Source organism: Arvicola amphibius, chromosome 1, assembly GCF_903992535.2.
Source record: "Arvicola amphibius chromosome 1, mArvAmp1.2, whole genome shotgun sequence".
NCBI lineage: Eukaryota > Metazoa > Chordata > Mammalia > Rodentia > Cricetidae > Arvicola > Arvicola amphibius.
The window spans coordinates 67,402,659-67,421,439 of NC_052047.1; the positions used below are offsets into that span (position 1 = coordinate 67,402,659).

General features: G+C 43.9%; 1 protein-coding gene across 1 annotated transcript; it reads left to right on the forward strand.

Annotated features, from left to right (window-relative positions):
• Window positions 1-4,818: 4,818 nt before the first annotated feature.
• On the forward strand, window positions 4,819-5,918 carry LOC119825022 (G patch domain-containing protein 11-like). The gene has a single exon (XM_038345626.1). It carries the CDS (start codon window positions 5,100-5,102, stop codon window positions 5,886-5,888), a length of 789 nt encoding a protein of 262 aa, XP_038201554.1. The 5' UTR covers window positions 4,819-5,099; the 3' UTR covers window positions 5,889-5,918.
• Window positions 5,919-18,781: the final 12,863 nt, after the last annotated feature.

An 18,781-nucleotide genomic window follows, 5' to 3' on the forward strand; every position in this document is an offset into this window, starting at 1 on the left:
AACAAAAAACTTCCTTTCAATTTATCTCAACCATCTTTGATCAGACGCCTTCAATGTAATGGAGAGAGTGAACAAGAACAGGACTGACTACTATTCTTGCCGGGCACCAACAGGTAAGCATTTTTGCCATCAGGAAGGGAGCGTTTATCCTGGTTACAATTTGAGGGTATAGTCCATGTTGAAGAAAAGTTGGTAGCAGGAGTGTAGGCAATATGTCACAGACTGCTCACAGGAAACAGATTAATTCAAAATATATTTATTTATTTTTGACCATGTAAAACTGCAGAGATGTAGTGGCCGTGCTTAAAAGCCCAGCGCTCAGGAGGTAGAGACAGGAAGATAAGAAGTTTAAGGCCAGCCTCAGCCTCTTAGGGAGTTCAAGACCAGCTTGGGCTGTGTTTACAAAAACATTTTAAAAAGTAAAGCACTTGGGTGTTATAACTAAATAAGTCATTCTGTGTTTAGACTGCATTTGGGTCCCCAGCTGCCATTTTATTCCAAGTTCAGCTTCTGCTCTGCTGGATCTAATCCTGTTTAGGGTCTCTGGTTTTATTCAGAACCAGGGTTTGGCCTCCTGCTAGCAGGTTCAAGATTCATGAGTTAGACTTACTTGAAGCCCAAAGCTTGGGATTTCGTGGTCTGCTATCAATTCACTGATCCAGGCAGTACCCTGCCATATCCTCTAGTAAAGCTGCTCTATGGGGGCACACACAAGGGGGTCCAATGTGCTCATTACCAAGGCTGCCTTACCCAAATCACTCTACCCTGTTTTTTGGGTTTTTTTTTTTGAGACAGGGTCTCTCTATGTAGCTCTCTGTAGACTAAACTGGCCTTGAATGGAGATGCTTGCTGCCTCTTGAATATGGAGATTAAAGGTGGTGGCAAGGGAGGCTGAAAAGATGGCTCAGCAGTTAAGAGCATTGACTGCTCTTCCAGAGGACCTGGGTTCAATTTCCAGTATCCCAAATGGCAGATCATAACTGTAACTCGAGTAACCAGGGGATTTGGCACACTCACAAACACATACATGAAGGCAAAATACCAATGCACATTTAAAAAAAAAAAAAGGGTAGCAGCACCATGCCCATCCCAGAGAACAACCCTTGAGAGTCTGATCTTCCACTATGGATCCCACAATCCACAATCCAACATTGTGCAGGAAGCACCTGAGGCATCTCACTAGACCTTTAGGGGTTTTTGTTTGTTTTGGGTCTTTTTGAGATTGTTTCACCAAGTAGCTTCCACTGGCCTGTACTCCCTATGTCCCTGGCAGCCCTTTAAATTCACAGCTTTGCTTAGGATGGTGGTAAACTATTTGCTTGTGTATGCTGCTTCCTTTGCCTGTGGTTCTTTTTTTTTTTTCTTGAGATAGTATTTCTCTGTGCAGCCCTGGCTGTCCTGGAACTCACTCTGTAAACCAGGCTGGCCTCAAACTCAGGGAGATCCTCCTGCATCTGCCTTCTGAGTGCTGGGCCACCACCACCCAGTGCCTGTAAAATTCTTATCTCTTTATCTGCCTCAGGAACTTCAGAGTCCACAGCTGTGTTGCCTGCTGTGTGAGCACTCTGTCCTAAGGTCCAGAGAAGTCAAGTCAGTGCTAATGTGCATGTCTGTGGCTATGAAGGGCAAGGTTAGGGCTCAGTTCTCAACCCTGATTCTGGAGCCCAGGGTGTCACTTCTGTGCACTTCCCTGTTTTGCACCGTTTCTACTTTTGCACTGCCCTTTATCCACTTGTGATGCTAAGGCTCAAACTGACGAGCTATGCTAGACACACACTCTACTACCAAATTACATCCTCAGTCCCTTCATTGTTTTTCTGTTTTGTTCTGCTTTTTGAAACAGAGTTTTTCTGTGTTAACAGTCCTGGCTGTCCTGAAACTCTTTGTAAACCTGGTTGGCATCACAGAGATCCACCTGCCTCTGCTGCCCAAGTCCTGGGATTAAAGGCGTGTGCCATCACCGCCAAGCTATCCTACAACATTTTTTATGAGTATTTCCCCATATAAGACCAAGTTTCTTTGAAAATGGGTTGTAAAGATACCTCATCTTGAGGGCTTGAAAGATGGCTCAGTGGTTAAGCTCTTCCAAAGGGCTGTGTTTGATCACCAGTTCTTGGGGATGCAATGTCCTTTTCTGACTGTCTCAGGCACCAGGCACACGTGTGGTACACAGATACAAGCAGGAAGAAGACCCATACATAAAAATTTTAAATTAAGAACATATCTCAGTTACCTAGAATAGTACCTGACCCTTCACAGTCACTAATCCATTCAACAGCTATCCTTTCTGAATGGCTACCATGTGCTGAGAAAGACTTAATTCTTGCCGTAGGAGTGTGTGTGTGTGTGTGTGTGTGTGAGAGAGAGAGAGAGAGAGAGAGAGAGAGAGAGAGAGAGAGAGAGAGAGCGCATGTAGTTCTATGGGGCAAGAGACATGCATAAATGTCTTTACAAGAGGAAACACGACAGGGATGGGGGAAACAAGTGCTCTAATGTGCTGGCAGAAGCTGAGAAGCCAAAAGTCAGGTCTGAGAAAGTCATGGCATTAGAAAAGGTCCCTAGAGTATGCTTAAGACCTATGTGGGGTGGACAAGAGCAGAGGGGCTCAGTGGGACAAACTGCCCTGAAGTACAAATACCAACTGATATCAAAGTACAAATCCCTTCATGTTACCATGGGAGAAAGGGCCTTGTCAGATTACAGAGGAGCTTCTGGAAAAAGGTGGCCAGTTACCAGGCCAAAGGGGTCAGTCTGCACGAGTGCTTTCTGAAGCTACATGCCAGGATAACAGTGTAACTTGGCCTCTCAACTCCAATCGGTTCACTAACAATCCTCACCTCAGAGCCTCTTTGCAAAGCCGGGGCAAAGGCCCAGCCGGGATGCAAGGGAGAGATGGAAGCCCAGGATGGGTAGACATTACTTGGGACCCCTTCCCAGGATTCATCCCACCCTAGGGTTCGAGAACATCTTAAATGTTTTAAGCTATAAACAGGGCCTGGGAACTCCAAATAGGTCATCCTTGTCCCTTGTGTAATGTACTCTGCCCTCTTACCCCCCCATACACACTGAGCTAATTTTTCTCACTAATAACTGAAACCAGAATACACTGGTCCATCCTATAGGGTAAGAACAGTCAGCTCCAACCCTGACAAGGAGTCTTGGGAGCTCCTTTTCTTTATTTTCTCTCTTTAATGGAATTTCCTTTCTTTAAAGATGAGCCCTTACTCCCCCAGCATCAGCTCAGACCTGGACACCAAGCCCTATGCTTCATTCTCTTCTAAGTCAGTGTGCAGATGTGGACACTGCTCAAGGGTAACAGCCCTAGTCAGTCACACACACTGCTTTAGGCCTGCCGTGATTCCTGCCTGCCATAGAGAACACTTTGCCGTCTGGGCTGGTCACCAGCTGCCCCAGCTGCCCCCTAGTGGCTGCTTTCCCTCTTTTTTGTCTTCCTCCTGGGCCTACTCTTACCTTCAGTGATTCAACTCCTCCTGTCCTTTTGTAGAAGGCACCCCCCCTTTAAAGAAAAAAAAGGAATGGGCTAGGGATACAGCTCAGTGGGTAGAATCCTGGCCTAACATGCACGAAGCCCTGCACTGGGTTCCAGCACCACATAACACTGGGTGTGATGGCCGGGCGGTGGTGGCGCACGCCTTTAATCCCAGCACTCGGGAGGCAGAGGCAGGTGGATCTCTGAGTTCGAGGCCAGCCAGGTCTACAAGAGCTAGCTCCAGGACAGGCTCTAGAAACTACAGGGAAACCCTGTCTCGAAAAACCAAAAAAAAAAAAAAAAAAAAAAAACACTGGGTGTGATGTACCCTTGCAATAGCAGCACTTGCAGAGTCAGGAGGGTCAGAAGTTCAGAGTCATCTTCAGCTATATAGCCAATATGAGCCCAGCCTGGGCTGCGTAAGACACTATCTTAAAAACAAGTAACAATAAAATCACACACTTGTCAAAAATCCTCAAAATATTTACCTCCCTTGACCTAAGAATCCCACTGGTGGAAACTTTAAAACAGTAACTCAAAGATTTTTTGTTGTTGTTGTTGGTTTTGTTTTTGTTTTTGTTTGTTTGTTTTCTTGTCTTTCAAGACAGGGTTTCTCTGTGTAACAGCCCTGACTGTCCTGGAACTCACTATATAGACCAGGCTGGCTTCGAACTCACAGAGATTCTCCTGCTTCTGCCTCCTGAGTGCTGATATTAAAGGTGTGTGCCACCACCGACTGGCTCTTTAAAAAATGTTTAAAGTTAGAGCTGTAGAGATGGCTCAGCAGGTAAAGAGCATTAACTGTTCTTCCAGAGGACCCAGGTTCAATTCCCAGTACCCACATGGCAGTTCACAACTGTCTGTAAATCAGTTCCAGGGGATCTTACACCTTTACACCAGTACACATAAAATAAAGTTAAATCATAAAAATTCCTTAAAAAATATAATTTTTTTAAAGCTATAAAAAATCAGCTATAAGAAAACAACATTGCTTCTGTTATAAGGGCCTGAACAATGTTAAAAAAGGATGCATAGAAAAGACTGGACGGAAATGTAATTGCACTTGGCTTACTTGCATGCCTCACCCTGAATCAATACAAAGCACTTTTCAGCTATAACAACAAGTCAAAACCTTCTTTCCCATTGGGTGGTTTGATGTATACCAAACAGGAACTTGGGATATTGCCACAGTAGTAAGAACACTTGGTATAAGGTCAAGAATAAAACCCGGGTTTGACTCCAGGTATCACAAACAACACTGAATTTAAAACCTCTCAGAACTGAGTCTCTGTTATGTAAGACTCATTTAAAATGTTTACAGGATGCGCAGCGCGCTGGGGGATCGAAGAGGTAAAGCTACATATTTAGGGTCTGTGGACACCCAGGAAATTTTGATTGAGGTCGGTGCTAGTTGGCTGTGACTGCCCATCACGACGTCAGCAGCGCCCCATCCGTGAGTGGTGGTTTTGGAGCAAAATCACCAAGACCTGTATTCGCTGTGGCTGAGAACAAATCATTTAGCCGGATTGAGCCTTAATTCTTTTAGCTGGAACGTGGAGCTAACTGTTCATATCTATTGAGCTGTTGATGAGCTAGGCAGTGTTGTCATATGAAGTTGAACATGGCAGAAGAAGAGGATTACATGTCAGATTCCTTCATTAATGTTCAAGAAGACATCAGACCAGGCGTGCCCATGCCGAGGCAGATCCGAGAGGCCCGTCGAAAAGAAGAAAAGCAGCAGGAAGCTAATCTGAAAAACAGGCAGAAGAGTGTGAAAGAGGAAGAGCGGGAAAGACGTAACATTGGGTTGAAGAATGCACTAGGCTGTGAAAACAAGGGGTTCGCTTTGCTCCAAAAGATGGGATACAAGAGTGGCCAGGCTCTGGGCAAGAGCGGAGATGGCATTGTTGAACCAATTCCTATCAATGTCAAAACAGGAAAAAGTGGCATAGGTCACGAGTCATTACTAAAACGGAAAGCGGAGGAAAGGCTAGAAAACTACAGGAGAAAAATCCACATGAAAAACCAAAATGAAGAAAAGGCTGCCGAGCAGTTCCGGATGCGCCTGAAAAGTAAGCAGGATGAGCTGAGGCTCGAAGGCGACCTGAGAAGGAGCCAGCGAGCTTGCCAGCAGCTAGACGCCCAGAAGAATATTCAGGTTCCCAGGGAGGCATGGTACTGGATAAGGCCTGAAGAGGAGACTGAGGAAGAGGAAGAGGAGGAGCAGGATGAAGACGAATACACAAGCGAGGATTTGAGTGTGCTGGAGAAACTGCAGATACTCACTGGCTACTTACGAGAAGAACATCTATATTGCATTTGGTGTGGGACAGCCTATGAAGATAAAGAAGACCTATCTTCAAATTGCCCAGGACCAACCTCTGCGGATCATGACTGAGATTGTTCCCAATAAAATAAAAACTATTTATGCCGGTGTGGAAAAAAAAAAAATAAAATAAAATGTTTACAGACATAAGATGATTCACCTTTGGTCTGGAGAGGTGGCTCAGTGGTGAAGAGCATTGGCTGTTTTTCCAGAGGACCCACAGTCAATTCTCAACACCCACACCGTGGCTCACAGTTGTCTCTAACTCTGGTTCCAGTCTATCTGATGTCCCCTTCTGACTTCCATGGACATACATGCGGGCAAAACACCCATAAATGATTATAAAATCAATCATTAAAAATAAAATATTCATTCTGTATGTGCATGAATGCAGGGGCTTGTTAATACTAGGTAAAGGTTCTACCATCAAGCTACAATCCCAGCACTAATATTCATGTTGAAATGCTTATCTCAAGATCCCCTTCCTGGGTGTCTCGTGGAAGGTAGATGTCATAGTCTGGATCTAGAATGTCCTTAAAAATCCTGCCTGTGTGTTAAAGGCTTGGTCCTCAGCTTGGCACTATTAGTTTGGGCAAATTTGAATAAAGCTGCCATAAGCATCCATGTGTAGCTAGGTGGGCGGACATATGCTTTCAACTACTTTGTATAAATACCAAGAAACATGCTTGCTGAGTCATATGGTAGGAACATGTCGAGTTTTCCTTTTTCTTCTTTTTTTCTTGTGGGTGGGTGTGTTTATGTGTGTACATGTAGAAGTCAGAGGTTAATGTCAGGTCTCTTCCTCACATTTTTCTTTTTTAAGACAGGCTTCACTGAATCTGGAGCTCACCGATTTGGCAATTTGGCTGCACCGGCTGGCATCCTGGTCAGTGAGCTCCAGTACTGAGACTGCAGACCTTGTGCCACTGTGCTTGACTTCTATGTGTTAGGGATCCACACTCAAGAGTCTCATTCTTATGTAACAAACACTTTGCCCACTGGGCCATCCGCACAGCCCCCTCCACTTTTTTTTTTTTTTTTTTTTGGAGACGGGGGTATCATTTAGGCCAGCCTAGCCTTGAACTCATGCAGTTTAAGGTGGCTCCAAACTCCAGATCCTTCCTCTACTACAAACACATACACACACAGCTTGGATTGCTTTTTGTTGTTGTTATTTGAGCCAGGGTCTCATTACATGTAGACAAGGCTGATTCTGAATTCACAGAGATCCCCTGCCTTTACCTCCTGATTAAAGTTGAGCGCTGAAGATGGGAACCTGGGCCTCTGAATTTGAGGTGAGTGCTCTGACACTAAGGCTCAGCAGTTCGGTGTCTGCTTTTGTTATTTTGTTTGTTTTTCAAGACAGGGTTTCTCTGTGTTGCTTTCTTTGGAGCCTGTCCTGGAACTAGCTCTTGTAGACCAGGCTGCCTCAAACTCAGAGATCCACCTGCCTCTGCCTCCCGAGTGCTGGGATTAAAGTTGTGGGCCACCACCACTGCCCAGTGTCTGCTTATTTTTTTAAATAATTTATTTTTATTTTGTGTTTGTGTGAGGGTGTTAGATCTTGGAGTTACAGATACTTGTGAGCTGTCATGTGGGTGCTGGGTTCTCTGAAAGAGCAGACAGTGCTCTCAACCACTGAGCCATCTCTCCAGCCTTATTTTTAGCTTATTTTTAAAATGGGTTATTGTTAAGTTTTAAGAGTATATAGCTCAGTGCTGTAAATAAAATAAATAAAATAATATAAGCGAGGTTTAGTGATCCTTACTCTAAACCTAGCTCATAGGAGACTAAGGTAAGTGGATTTTTGTGAGTTCACAATCAGTCTGAGCTGTATAGATTCTGTCTCATCAAAGACAGAACTAAAAATTAGTGTCACAAATAGTTTAGGTCACCTGTGTCGGCACACACCTATATGTAATCTAGCATTTAAAAGGACGAGGGAGAGAATTCCAAATTCTAAGGCAGGGGCTGGAGAGATGGCTCAGAGGTTAAAAGCACTGACTACCCTTCCAGAGGTCCTGAGTTCAATTCCCAGCAACCACATGGTGGCTCACAACCATCTCTAATGAGATCTAGTACCCTCTTCTGGCCTTCAGGCATACATGGTGGCTGAACACTGTGTACATAATAAATAAATAAATCTTTAAAAAAAAAGTTCTAAACCAGGTAGTAGTGGCCTTTAATCCCAGCACTTGTGAGACAGAGGCAGGCAGTGTCTGTGAGTTCCAGGACAGCAGGGCTACACAGAGAAACCCTGTCTGGAAAACCAAATAAAGTTCTGCGTATATTCTGCATAACGGTCCTTAGTCAACTGTGTCTCATGCAAATATTTTCTTCCAGTGTGTTGGCTCATCCTCTTGTTCTCTTGATACTGTATTTCCCAGAGTACAAACTTTAGTAATTTTCACTAAGTCCATCTTATCAATTCTTATCAATGGTTTCCTTCATGTGTCATGCTTTTGGCATTCCCCACCCCCCAGCTTCTCTGTCTCTGTCTAGTTATACAACCTGGGTCAGCACTGAACCTGGCTTTGAAGTGAGTCTTAGCTGGAACTGACCACCATGGCATGGTGTCTCTACAAGTAATCACTACACTCCAAGTCATCTAGACTTTTAAAAAACCATGTAATCATGTGTGTGTGTGCATGCGTGTATCACAGCACACATGTGAATGTTAGAGGACTATTGCTGGAACTGGTTCTCTCCTTCTACAATTTGGACCAGATACTCAATTCAGGTTGTCAATCTTAGCAAAATTGCCTTTATTTGCTGAGCCATCTCACTGACCCTCCATCTAGACATCCTCTCCCTCATGGAGTTTCAAGTTCAGTTTTACGTATTTTATTCTATGATAGTAAGTTAATTTTTGTTAAGGTATAATGTATGTGTCTACTTTCTTTTTCATGTAGCTGTGTAGTTCTGCCATCATTGTGTAGAAAAACTATCTTTTCTCCACTGTGTTGTCTTTGTTCCACTGGGAACAGTGGCAGCATACCTGCAGTCCCAGCTACTTGGGAGGCCTAAGGCTGACTCAGGAGTCAGGACTGGTCTGGGCACAGTGATCAGTCTACACTATTTGTGGGTCCTATTCTTGCACTCATCTGTTTGTCTATTACATGGAGTATTGCCTGTCCTCTCACCAGTAAGAGGCTGTCTCACTTGTTATCATTTGTGTGCAAGTCAGAGGACAACGTCCAGCTGGCTGTTGACCGTCTCTTTCCAGCACACGGTCCTAGGCATGGGACCCAGGTCATGCCGCTACCTACCAAGTCTTGCCACTCCCCTCATTTTGAGTCTGAAGATCAGAAAATGTTAGTCCTCCAGATGTACTCCTGTATTTCAATGCTGGTTTGATTATTTTGAGTCTTTTTTTCTCCCTCCAGGTAAACTTTAGGATTAGTTTGTCTATATCCACAAAACAACTCACTGGGACTTTGGGATGATTCTCAATCTACAGGTCAGGTTGGGGAACACTTACATCTTGGCAACATTGTGTCTTCCTATTAACAAACATGGAAGGTCTCCCCTTTAGTTTTCTGATTTTGTTCATTGAAGAGTTTTGTAGGTGTTTTGTTAAATCTATGCCTTATGCTTCATTTTCTACTGGTTCGCTGCTGGTTCGCTCAGGGAAGCAACTGAGTTTCGTGTATTAACCTTATATCCTGTAGCTTTCTCTACTGGCTTATCAGTAACAGTTTTTCTATCAGTTCTTTGGATTTTCTAGAAATGAGTAGATATTCTAAGCTTTGTATCTTTTATTTCTTTTGCTATATTGCACTTACTATGCCTTCCCACATGGTGTAAAAAGGAGCAGGACAGCAAAACCTAACCTTGTTCCTTACCTTGGTGGTGAGAAAACTTATAATTTAACTATAATGTTAGTTAAAGTGTTTCACATTGAAACTCCTGTGTACTCCTAGTTTACAGTTTTGAAATCATAAATGGGATTAATTCAAAATCTTTATTACATTTTATTTAGTGTGTGTGTATATCATGGTGCATGTGTGGAGGTCAGCAGACAACTTACAGGTAGGAATTGGCTCCTTCCTCCCACATCCCCACATGTGGGTCCTGGAGTTGAACTCAGCTCATCAAACCCATCAGAAGGTACCTTTTTCACTAAGCGTCCTGTCAGCTATTTCAAATATTTCTTTCTTATGTTTAAAACAACTTTTAAAATTTTATGTATATAGTTTTTTGTATACATGTATGTAGGCTTGTATGTATGTATACACCATGTACATGTCTGGGTTCTGCAGAGACCAGAAGGCACTGGATCCACTAAGACTGGAGTTACAGATGGTTGTGTGCTGCCATGTGGGTTCTGGGAGTTGAACCTAGGTCCTCCCCAAGAGCAGCCAGCACTCTTGACCGCTGAGTCATCCCTCTAGCCCTCGAATGTTTATTATGAATAGTCATCTCCCTGAGTAAGCCTAGTGGTAGTTATAGCCCCTTCCTTGTACACCAAAAAAGTCATTTACTCGTGTCCTAAAGAGAGACTCATCTATTTCCTTTCTGTTTTATTAATTTGATACTGGCTGCTAATACCTTCCACATTCAAAACTTTATTTTTTGTGTGCATGCAGGATCAATTCTTTCCTTCCACCGTGTGGGCTTTGGTGTCACACATGTCATCAGCCTTGTTGGCAAGAACTGTTACCTGCTGAGCCATCCACTGGCCCCCAAAGCCTAATGTCTTTGTTCCACTTTAAGTGGAATCATTCTGGTGCTTAGGGCTTGGGACTGGAGAGGAGAGGTTCTACCCTTAGCATCTTACCATATATAACCCTCTTTCTAGAGCCCCAAACGGGCTGGAATCTGGAGAAATTAATTCTGGGGAGCTGTGTCTTGTGGAAAGACAAGGCAGTAGGTCTGAACAACTAAGAAACACGTGATCTGGGCTGTGGCAGGTGTGGGGATTTCTGCTTTGTACTTAGGACTGAAGAAGGTAGCCCCAGTAGAACCCACTGGAGTTTCAGAATAGTTAATGGGTTTAAGGATTGAGGAATGGGATCATGCATCCAACACAGGATGGCAAACTCTGAGCCACTCCACTCTCACTCACCATCACACTCTGTGTAGAGGAGTCCAAACAAGACTTTGACAGCTCTGGCTGCCTGTGCTGACTATGCCTGACCTCAGGCTGCCTTCTCTTAGATGCAAAGGGAGCCCATCTCTGCTCTCAATGTGGAGTCTGGTCTTCACAAATGCTGAGTCAATGGTGGACTCGTGTGACTGGAATTCTGCTTGTACAGTACTTCAGACCAGGGGACCCCATGCTCCTGATGTTAGCAGGTGTGAGCCACCATCCCTGATCCTTATACAGTAGGCTACATTTCTATTTTCTTTACAGCAAACTGTCCTCTTCCTCCTCCAACCTGTCTGAACTGGCTAGAGTATTTCACCATAATGCTCTATTTTCTCTTTCCAGAATTTGCCTCTGGTTCCAGTCCTCTGCCATCAGAAGTGCTTGAATGCATCTGACCAGAAGAGACCAGAAAGGGGAGCTACAAGGGTGGAATGAGATTCTTCAGCTAGGCAAAACACACGGGCTAGGATGTGGGTTTGTGGAAGAGTACTGGCCCAACATCTGTGAGGCCCTGGGTTCAATCACCATGATGACCACCACCACCATCCCACCCCCTAACACTACCAATTACATATTTGAAATAGCAGTTTTAAGATTCAGGAGACTGAAAAGCCGTATGGATGTTGTATAGTAATTTCCTTGGATAAAACACTGCATCTTGCCGGGCGGTGGTGGCACACGCCTTTAATCCCAGCACTCGGGAGGCAGAGGCAGGCGGATCTCTGTGAGTTCGAGACCAGCATGGTCTACAAGAGCTAGTTCCAGGACAGGCTCCAAAGCCACAGAGAAACCCTGTCTCGAAAAACCAAAAAAAAAAAAAAACACTGCATCTTGGAGGGAAAATGTGAAGATGTATGTTCTGGGTGGTGGTGGTGGTGGAGATAAATATTCCATCTCGAAAGCAAACTCATTAAAACTCAGAAAGTAAGCACAAATGTTTCAGCAAGTTCCTGAAACTGACCAGATTAGCTAGGCCTGGTTGTCCCCAAGATACATAAGCAATAAGACTTACTGGAGAGAGACCGCTCTGACCAAACCAGTTGCCTGTTGTTAATGAGCTCCATAGTTCCAGCTGCTACCGATGCACTATGAGTTTTTGGTGATTAAAAATAAACTCACCGGTTTGCCAGGCTGGACTCTGGTGGTCCCTTTACTCTGCTCTGTCACCAGCTCACAATCAGGAGAAAACATTTGTTCACATCTCCCCATCAAGAGTGTTGCACAATGACGGAGTCCATCCATCCATTTGTCAGCAGTTTACTAAGGGGTTGGGAATAGCTCAACTCACAGAACACTTGTTAGGAAGCATGAGGCCCTGTGTTCAGTCCCCAGCACCACATAAACTGTTCCAATCCTGAACCTCATGTGGTACAGTGAAAACATGTAAGAATTGGTGAGCAGAGGTCAAGCATTTGGGACAAAGTGGTGTGTAGTAGGTTCATGTGACTCAAGTGGGACTGACAAAAAAAAATGTAACTTGAGGCCTGAAGAAATGACTTGATGGCTAAAAGCACTTGCTGCTCTTCCAGAGGACCTGAATTTGGTTTCCAGCACCCATGTCAGATGGTTTACAAACAGCTATAACTCTGCCTACAGGGGATTCAGAAGCCTCTTGTGGCCTCCACAAGTACCTATATGCACATAGTGCACACACGCACACACACACACACACACTTTTAAAAATAAAAGCCAAGCATGTTAGTACATGCCTTTAAGCAATCAGAAGACAGAAGCAGGCAGGTCTCTGTGAGTCAAGGTCAGCTTGATCTACATATCAAATTTCAGATGAGCAAAGACTACATAGCAAGACCTTATCTTAACTTCCCCACTCCCAAACAACAAAATAATAGAATGTAAAGACAGAAAATACTGGTTCTACCAATAGCTCAATGACAGAGCACTTGCCTAGCATGCACAGTATGTCACACACACACACACACACACACACACACACACACACACACACGTGTGTGTGTGTGTGTGTGCAAAGGAGCACATGCACCCCCAGACACACATACACAGAGAACAACGTTAGGTATAATAAAACCTTCAACAGCAATAAAAATTAAGCACACTCTTCCCATCCAAGGGAAAGAACATCAAGAACAAGTAGAAAAGCCAGGCAGAGATGGCACATGCCTTTAATACCAACAGGCAGAGGCAGGCGGATCTCTGTGAGTTCAAGGCCAGCCTGGTCTACAGGAGCTAGTTCCAGGACAGGCTCCAAAGCTACAGAGAAACCCTGTCTCAAAAAAACCAATAAATAAATAAATAAATAATAAATAAAAGAGCAAGTAGAAAACAAAACCTTGCTGAATATCCTGAAATCTGCTTCAGAATATATGGTGAAGAGAGGGGATGAGCAGACGTACAGAAGGAATATGACTGGCCATGTATCTCTGGTCTCACAAGCTGACTGATAAGTACCTGGCAGTTCAATGTACTAATCTCTTCCTTTTTGCATGTTTTAAAAACTCCTGCTAAATGGTGGTACATACCTTTAATCCCAGCACTCAGGAGGCAGAAGCCAGCCTGATCTACATAGTGAAGTTCCAGGACAGGCTCCAAAGCTACAGAGAAACCCTGTTTCTTTCCCCAGCCTGTTGTGATTCTTAAAAAGAACTGTATATGAAGTGTGATATTAGGTCACGACTTGGGGTTGCTTAGAAATATTCACTGGCCAGGCAGTGGTGGGGCCTAACTTTAATCTCAGCACTCAGGAGACAGAAACAAGCAGATCTCTGTGAGTTTGAGGCCAGCCTGGTCTACAAGAGCTAGTTGCTAGTTCCAGGATAGGCGCTAAAGCTACAGAAACCTTGTTTTGAGAAACCAAAAAAAGAAAAAGAAAAAAACTATTCACTACACTAGCACACTAACATTGGGATGAAGGGAGCAAGCATGGGGGATATGGAAAATTAGAACTTTGCACAGGCTTTCTCGGAAGTTGTATATAATGAAGCCAGGGCTTGAGAGATGGCTCAGCAGTTAAAAGCACTTTCTGTGGGCACTAGGCATGTAAATAGTACACAGACATACATACAAGGCACATATAAAATACAATCAATAGGCTAGGCTGTGGTGGTGCATGTCTTTAACCCCAGCACTTGGGAGGCAGAGGCAGTCGGATTGCTGAGTTCAAGGCTAGCCTGGTCTACATAGAGAGTTTCAGGACAGCCAGGGACAGACAAAGAAACCCTGTTTCAAAAAAAAAAAAAACAAATGAGTAAATAAATAACATAAATAAGCTAAATGTAAAGCTAAGCATGGTAACACATGCCTTTAATCCCTGTTTTTAGGAGGCTGTACAGATGGCTGAGTCCAAGGCCAGCCTGCTCTACGCAGCAAGCTCCAGGCAAGTGAAGGCTACATAGTGAGACCCTGTTTCAAAACAAACGCAAACAATATAAGCCAACAAACAAAATTAAAAGAAAGAAAAAATTAAATGTAGCTCAGTGCTTACCTAGCATGCATGCATGGACCCTTTTTCAGTCCCTAGCACTGAAAAAAAAAAAACCACAATATTGTTCATCCAGGACAAGAAATATTAGGGCTGGGGAGATGGTTCTATCAATAAAGTCCTTGCCTTGAAAGCATGATGACGTGATCTTGATCCCCAGAACCCATGTACAAAAAAAGCTAAGTGTACCCCTGCACTGCTTACAGTCCTAGTGTTTGTGAGGAAGACACAAATGGATCCCAGCCTAATCTGTGGGTTCTAAATCAATGAGAGGCCCTGTCTCATAAAACCAAAGTGGAAGTGTCTGAGGCACACTCCCTGAGGCTGACCTCTGGCTTCTTCATGTGGCAGTACACTAGCACAAGCACACTCACAAGAAATAAATCTGAAACCATGTACTTTTAAGCCTCAGTCATCGCTGGATCTCCACATAATCTTTAACTTTTATGTGTATGGGTATGCATGTATGTCTATGCAAGCCTGGTGCCCCGGAGGTCAGAAGAGGGCACCAGATCCTCTGGAATTGGAGTTAAAGATAATTGTGAGCCATCATATGGGTGCTGGGAACTAAACCTGGGTCCTTGGAAGAACAGCAGCGTTCTTAACAGCTGAGCCATCTCTTCAGCCCTGACTTTTCTTTTCTTTTCTTTCTTTTTTTTTTTGGTTTTTCGAGACAGGGTTTCTCAGCTTTAGCCTGACTTTTCTTGTAAACATAGTGCGGGGGATTGAATCATGGGCTTATATATGCTAGGCAAGTGCTCTACCATTCAGTTGCATCTTCAGTTCTTCTTAGTTTCCTTTCGGTAAGGTATGATGGAGGAGGGTCATCTGTCTATGTGTTACTTTCATTGGTTAATAAAGAAACTGCCTTGGCCCTTTAATAGGACAGAAAATTAGGTAGGTGGAGTAGACAGAACAGAATTGTGGGAGAAAGAAAGCAGAGTCAGGCAGATGCCTCATGCAGTTGCCACGCCTCTCCTCTCGGAGACAGATGCAGGTTAAGATCTCTCCTGGTAAGACACCACCTCGTGGTGCTACACAGATTACTAAATATGGATTAAAGCAAGATGTAAGAGTTAGCCAATAAGAGGCTAGAGCTAATGGGCCAAGCAGCGTTTAAAAGAATACAGTTTCCGTGTAATTATTTCGGGTAAAGCTAGCTGGGTGGCAGGAAGTGGCCCGCCGCTCCCATCACTACAAAGGTACCCAAGCAGGCCTTGAACTTGTGATCCTTCTGCCTCAGTCTCCCAAGTAGCCAGGATTTGAAATTTACATGACCCTTGCCTACCTCATCTGTAGGATTTAATTTCACCTTGTATAGTCCATGTTAGCTTCCAATAGGCACAAAGAGCTCTGTTACAAATAGTTATGCGCCAACAACTTTAGTGAAATGGGCACAGGACCTAAAAAAAGAATGCCAACTTTTTCAGAAAGTAAAAAGGAACTCAAAACTGTCCATGGGAAAAAATACTGAGGTGCACATTCTTTCTGTTGCTCAAAAGGGAAAGAGTGTTCAGTAATGACAGTAAGGAAATCCAGGGGTGGGGCGGGGAGCAGGGCTGAGGAAGCCCTGAGTGAATGAAGTCTTGAATGAATGTGTATTGTTTAACATGGGCACAGCTATGGAAAAATGGGAAAGTCTTCCCTGAACTACGCTCAAGGAAATGGCAATTCCTTCCCTCTTGGTCCCTGTGGGAATGTTGACAGTGTATGCAGAAAATGCCCACCATAGCTCCCTGTCCTCCATGTTTACTGCCTGAAGACCCTTCCCCTACAGAGATTGCTTCTGTCAAAATTAGCTAAACCTGCCTCTTTGTTTAGCTGCATGCAATAACCCTGCCTCCTTGTTCAACAGGGTATAATAAAAATGCTGAATTTTCTGGATGCTGAGGCTTCTCCATTAGACAGTTCAGTGCATCCAATCCCAGCTTTTTTGTCAGTGAGTTTGTCTTTTCTTTATTCCCTCACTGATCCAGTCATGTGGAAGCCTGTAAGCCATGCTAGGACTTGGCAAGTGTGGGGAGCGAAGACTATTTCTATTAGCACCGAGGTCACCAGGTTCCTTCAACAGGGCCTAGGTCGTCTGGGAGTTCCTCTGTAAACACGGGGCAGACTAGATGTAGAAACTGCTGGCAGCCCGAGAGATTCAAAAGACAAGTTCTCTCAGTCAGTAATGGATCTCAGGACAAGGTGTTCATGTGTGTATCCCAGCACTTGGAAATACAAAATAGGAGGTTTAATACAAGTTCTAGGCTATCCTGGGCTTCTATTTATAAACAACAAAAAGCTAGGCATGGTGGCACAGCCTATAATCTCATCACTGAGGGATGGAGGCAGGAGGGTCAGTTCATCATCAGTTACACAGTCAGTTTGACCCAGCCTGGCTACAAAAGATACTGTCTCAAAAACAACAAAAACCTTACAAGTCAGGTGGTGGTGGCCCAAGGCTTTAAATTTTAGCACGCGGGGATCAGAAGCAGGCAGATTTCTGAGTTTAAGGCCAGCATAGTCTACATAGTGAGTTCTAGGAAGTCCAGGCTACACAGAAAACCCAACCAAACATAAAAACCCTTCCAAACAAAATAGAGTGAGAAAATAGTTACAATTTATCACAAAACATGTAACACTGTAGCAAGGCTCCTGAGCTTTTCTTAGCAGGCCTTCTGTCCACATCTGTCAGGAAGAGTCTGACTAAGGGAGACAGAGCAGCCCAAAGCAGTTGCTAGCACTCCCTGACATCCAGGGGGGGGGGAAACAATAGCTAAGGAGTTTGTGAACAGATCTCATAATACCGGGCCAGGCTTTGTCGTATATTAAAAACCAACAGATGAAGCAATAACCAACCACAGCAGTTAGGCGGTAGGAAAAACAGTTCTTTTTTTTAGTTACTATTTTATGTACATTGGTGTTTTGCTTTCAGGTATGTCTGACGTATGAAGGCAAAAGGATCCTCTGGAACTGTTATAGACAGCTGTGAGCTGCCATGCAGGTGCTGGGAATTGAACCCATGTCCTCTTCTGGAAGAGCTGTCAGTGCTCTTAACCGCTGAGCCATCTCTCTAGCCCCTGGACAAACACTTCTTCTTTTTTTTTTTTTTTTTTTTTTTTTTTTGGTTTTTTGAGACAGGGTTTCCCTGTAGTTTCTGGAGCCTGTCCTGGAACTAGCTCTTGTAGACCAGGCTGGCCTCGAACTCAGAGATCCGCCTGCCTCTGCCTCCCGAGTACTGGGATTAAAGGCGTGCGCTACCACCGCCCAGCATGGACAAACACTTCTTTTTCAAAAAATATTTATTATGTATACAATATTCTGTCTGTGTGTATGTCTACAGGCCAGAAGAGGGCACCAGACCCCATTACAGATGGTTGTGAGCCACCATGTCGTTGCCATTGAACTCAGGACCTTTGGAAGAACAGGCAATGCTCTTAACCACTGAGCCATCTCTCCAGCCCAGGACAAACACTTCTTAACTACTTTAAATGGCAACAGTGCTGACTATTTGAGTGATCCTCAAAGGAGTTGATGAGCTAAGAAAAGCGAAAAGGAGAATACAAAGTACTGATCACTGTATACAGTGCTAAAATCACAAGCATATTTAGAATAATAAAAATGACCCAGATGGGCTGGAGAGATGGCTCAGAGGTTAAGAGCACTGACTGCTTTTCCGGAGGTCCTGAGTTCAATTCCGAGCAACCACATGGTGGCTCACAACCATCTGTAATGAGATCTGGTGCCCTCTTCTGGCCTGCAGATGTACATGCAGGCAGAACATTGTATACATAATAAATAAATAAATCTTTAAAAAAAAATGACCCAGATAAAGCAGCATGCACCTATAAATCCAGCTATTTGATAAGCTGAGGTAGGAGGATTCCTTGGAGCCTAGGATTGGAAGTTTGAGGCCAACCTCAGTGACACAGTGAGAATCATTTAAAAAATAATAATAAAATAAAAACGTGTGGGTAAATAAAAATGAACATTTATAAAGCTAATAAAATTACACAGTACTGGTATAGAGAATGTGTGTACCTCAATGAATAAAACTAAGAGTCCAAAAATAGATAGTTCTATGGACTATTAGTTTTTCACTAGGGTATTAAGACCATTTAAGAGCACACAGAAGTTTAGCAAGATTTAAAGTTTTGCACATAGAAGGACTATCAAGAAAGTGAAGAAGAAGGGGCTGGAAATTAACAATGGAGTGCGTGTTCAGTATTCAAGAGGACCTGAAAGAAAGAGGGGAGGGGCGGGGGCAGCATTAGTCACAAGAATTCCAGGGAGCTTGTTTAAGAGCCTCAGACCCCAGGATTAGGGCTACCATGCTGTCCCATTCCTGAAGCCTGTGTGAGGACCATCACAAGAGGCTGCCAAACACTATGGGAAATTAGAGTTGCTGTAGCATGAAAGAGGAAGACACTC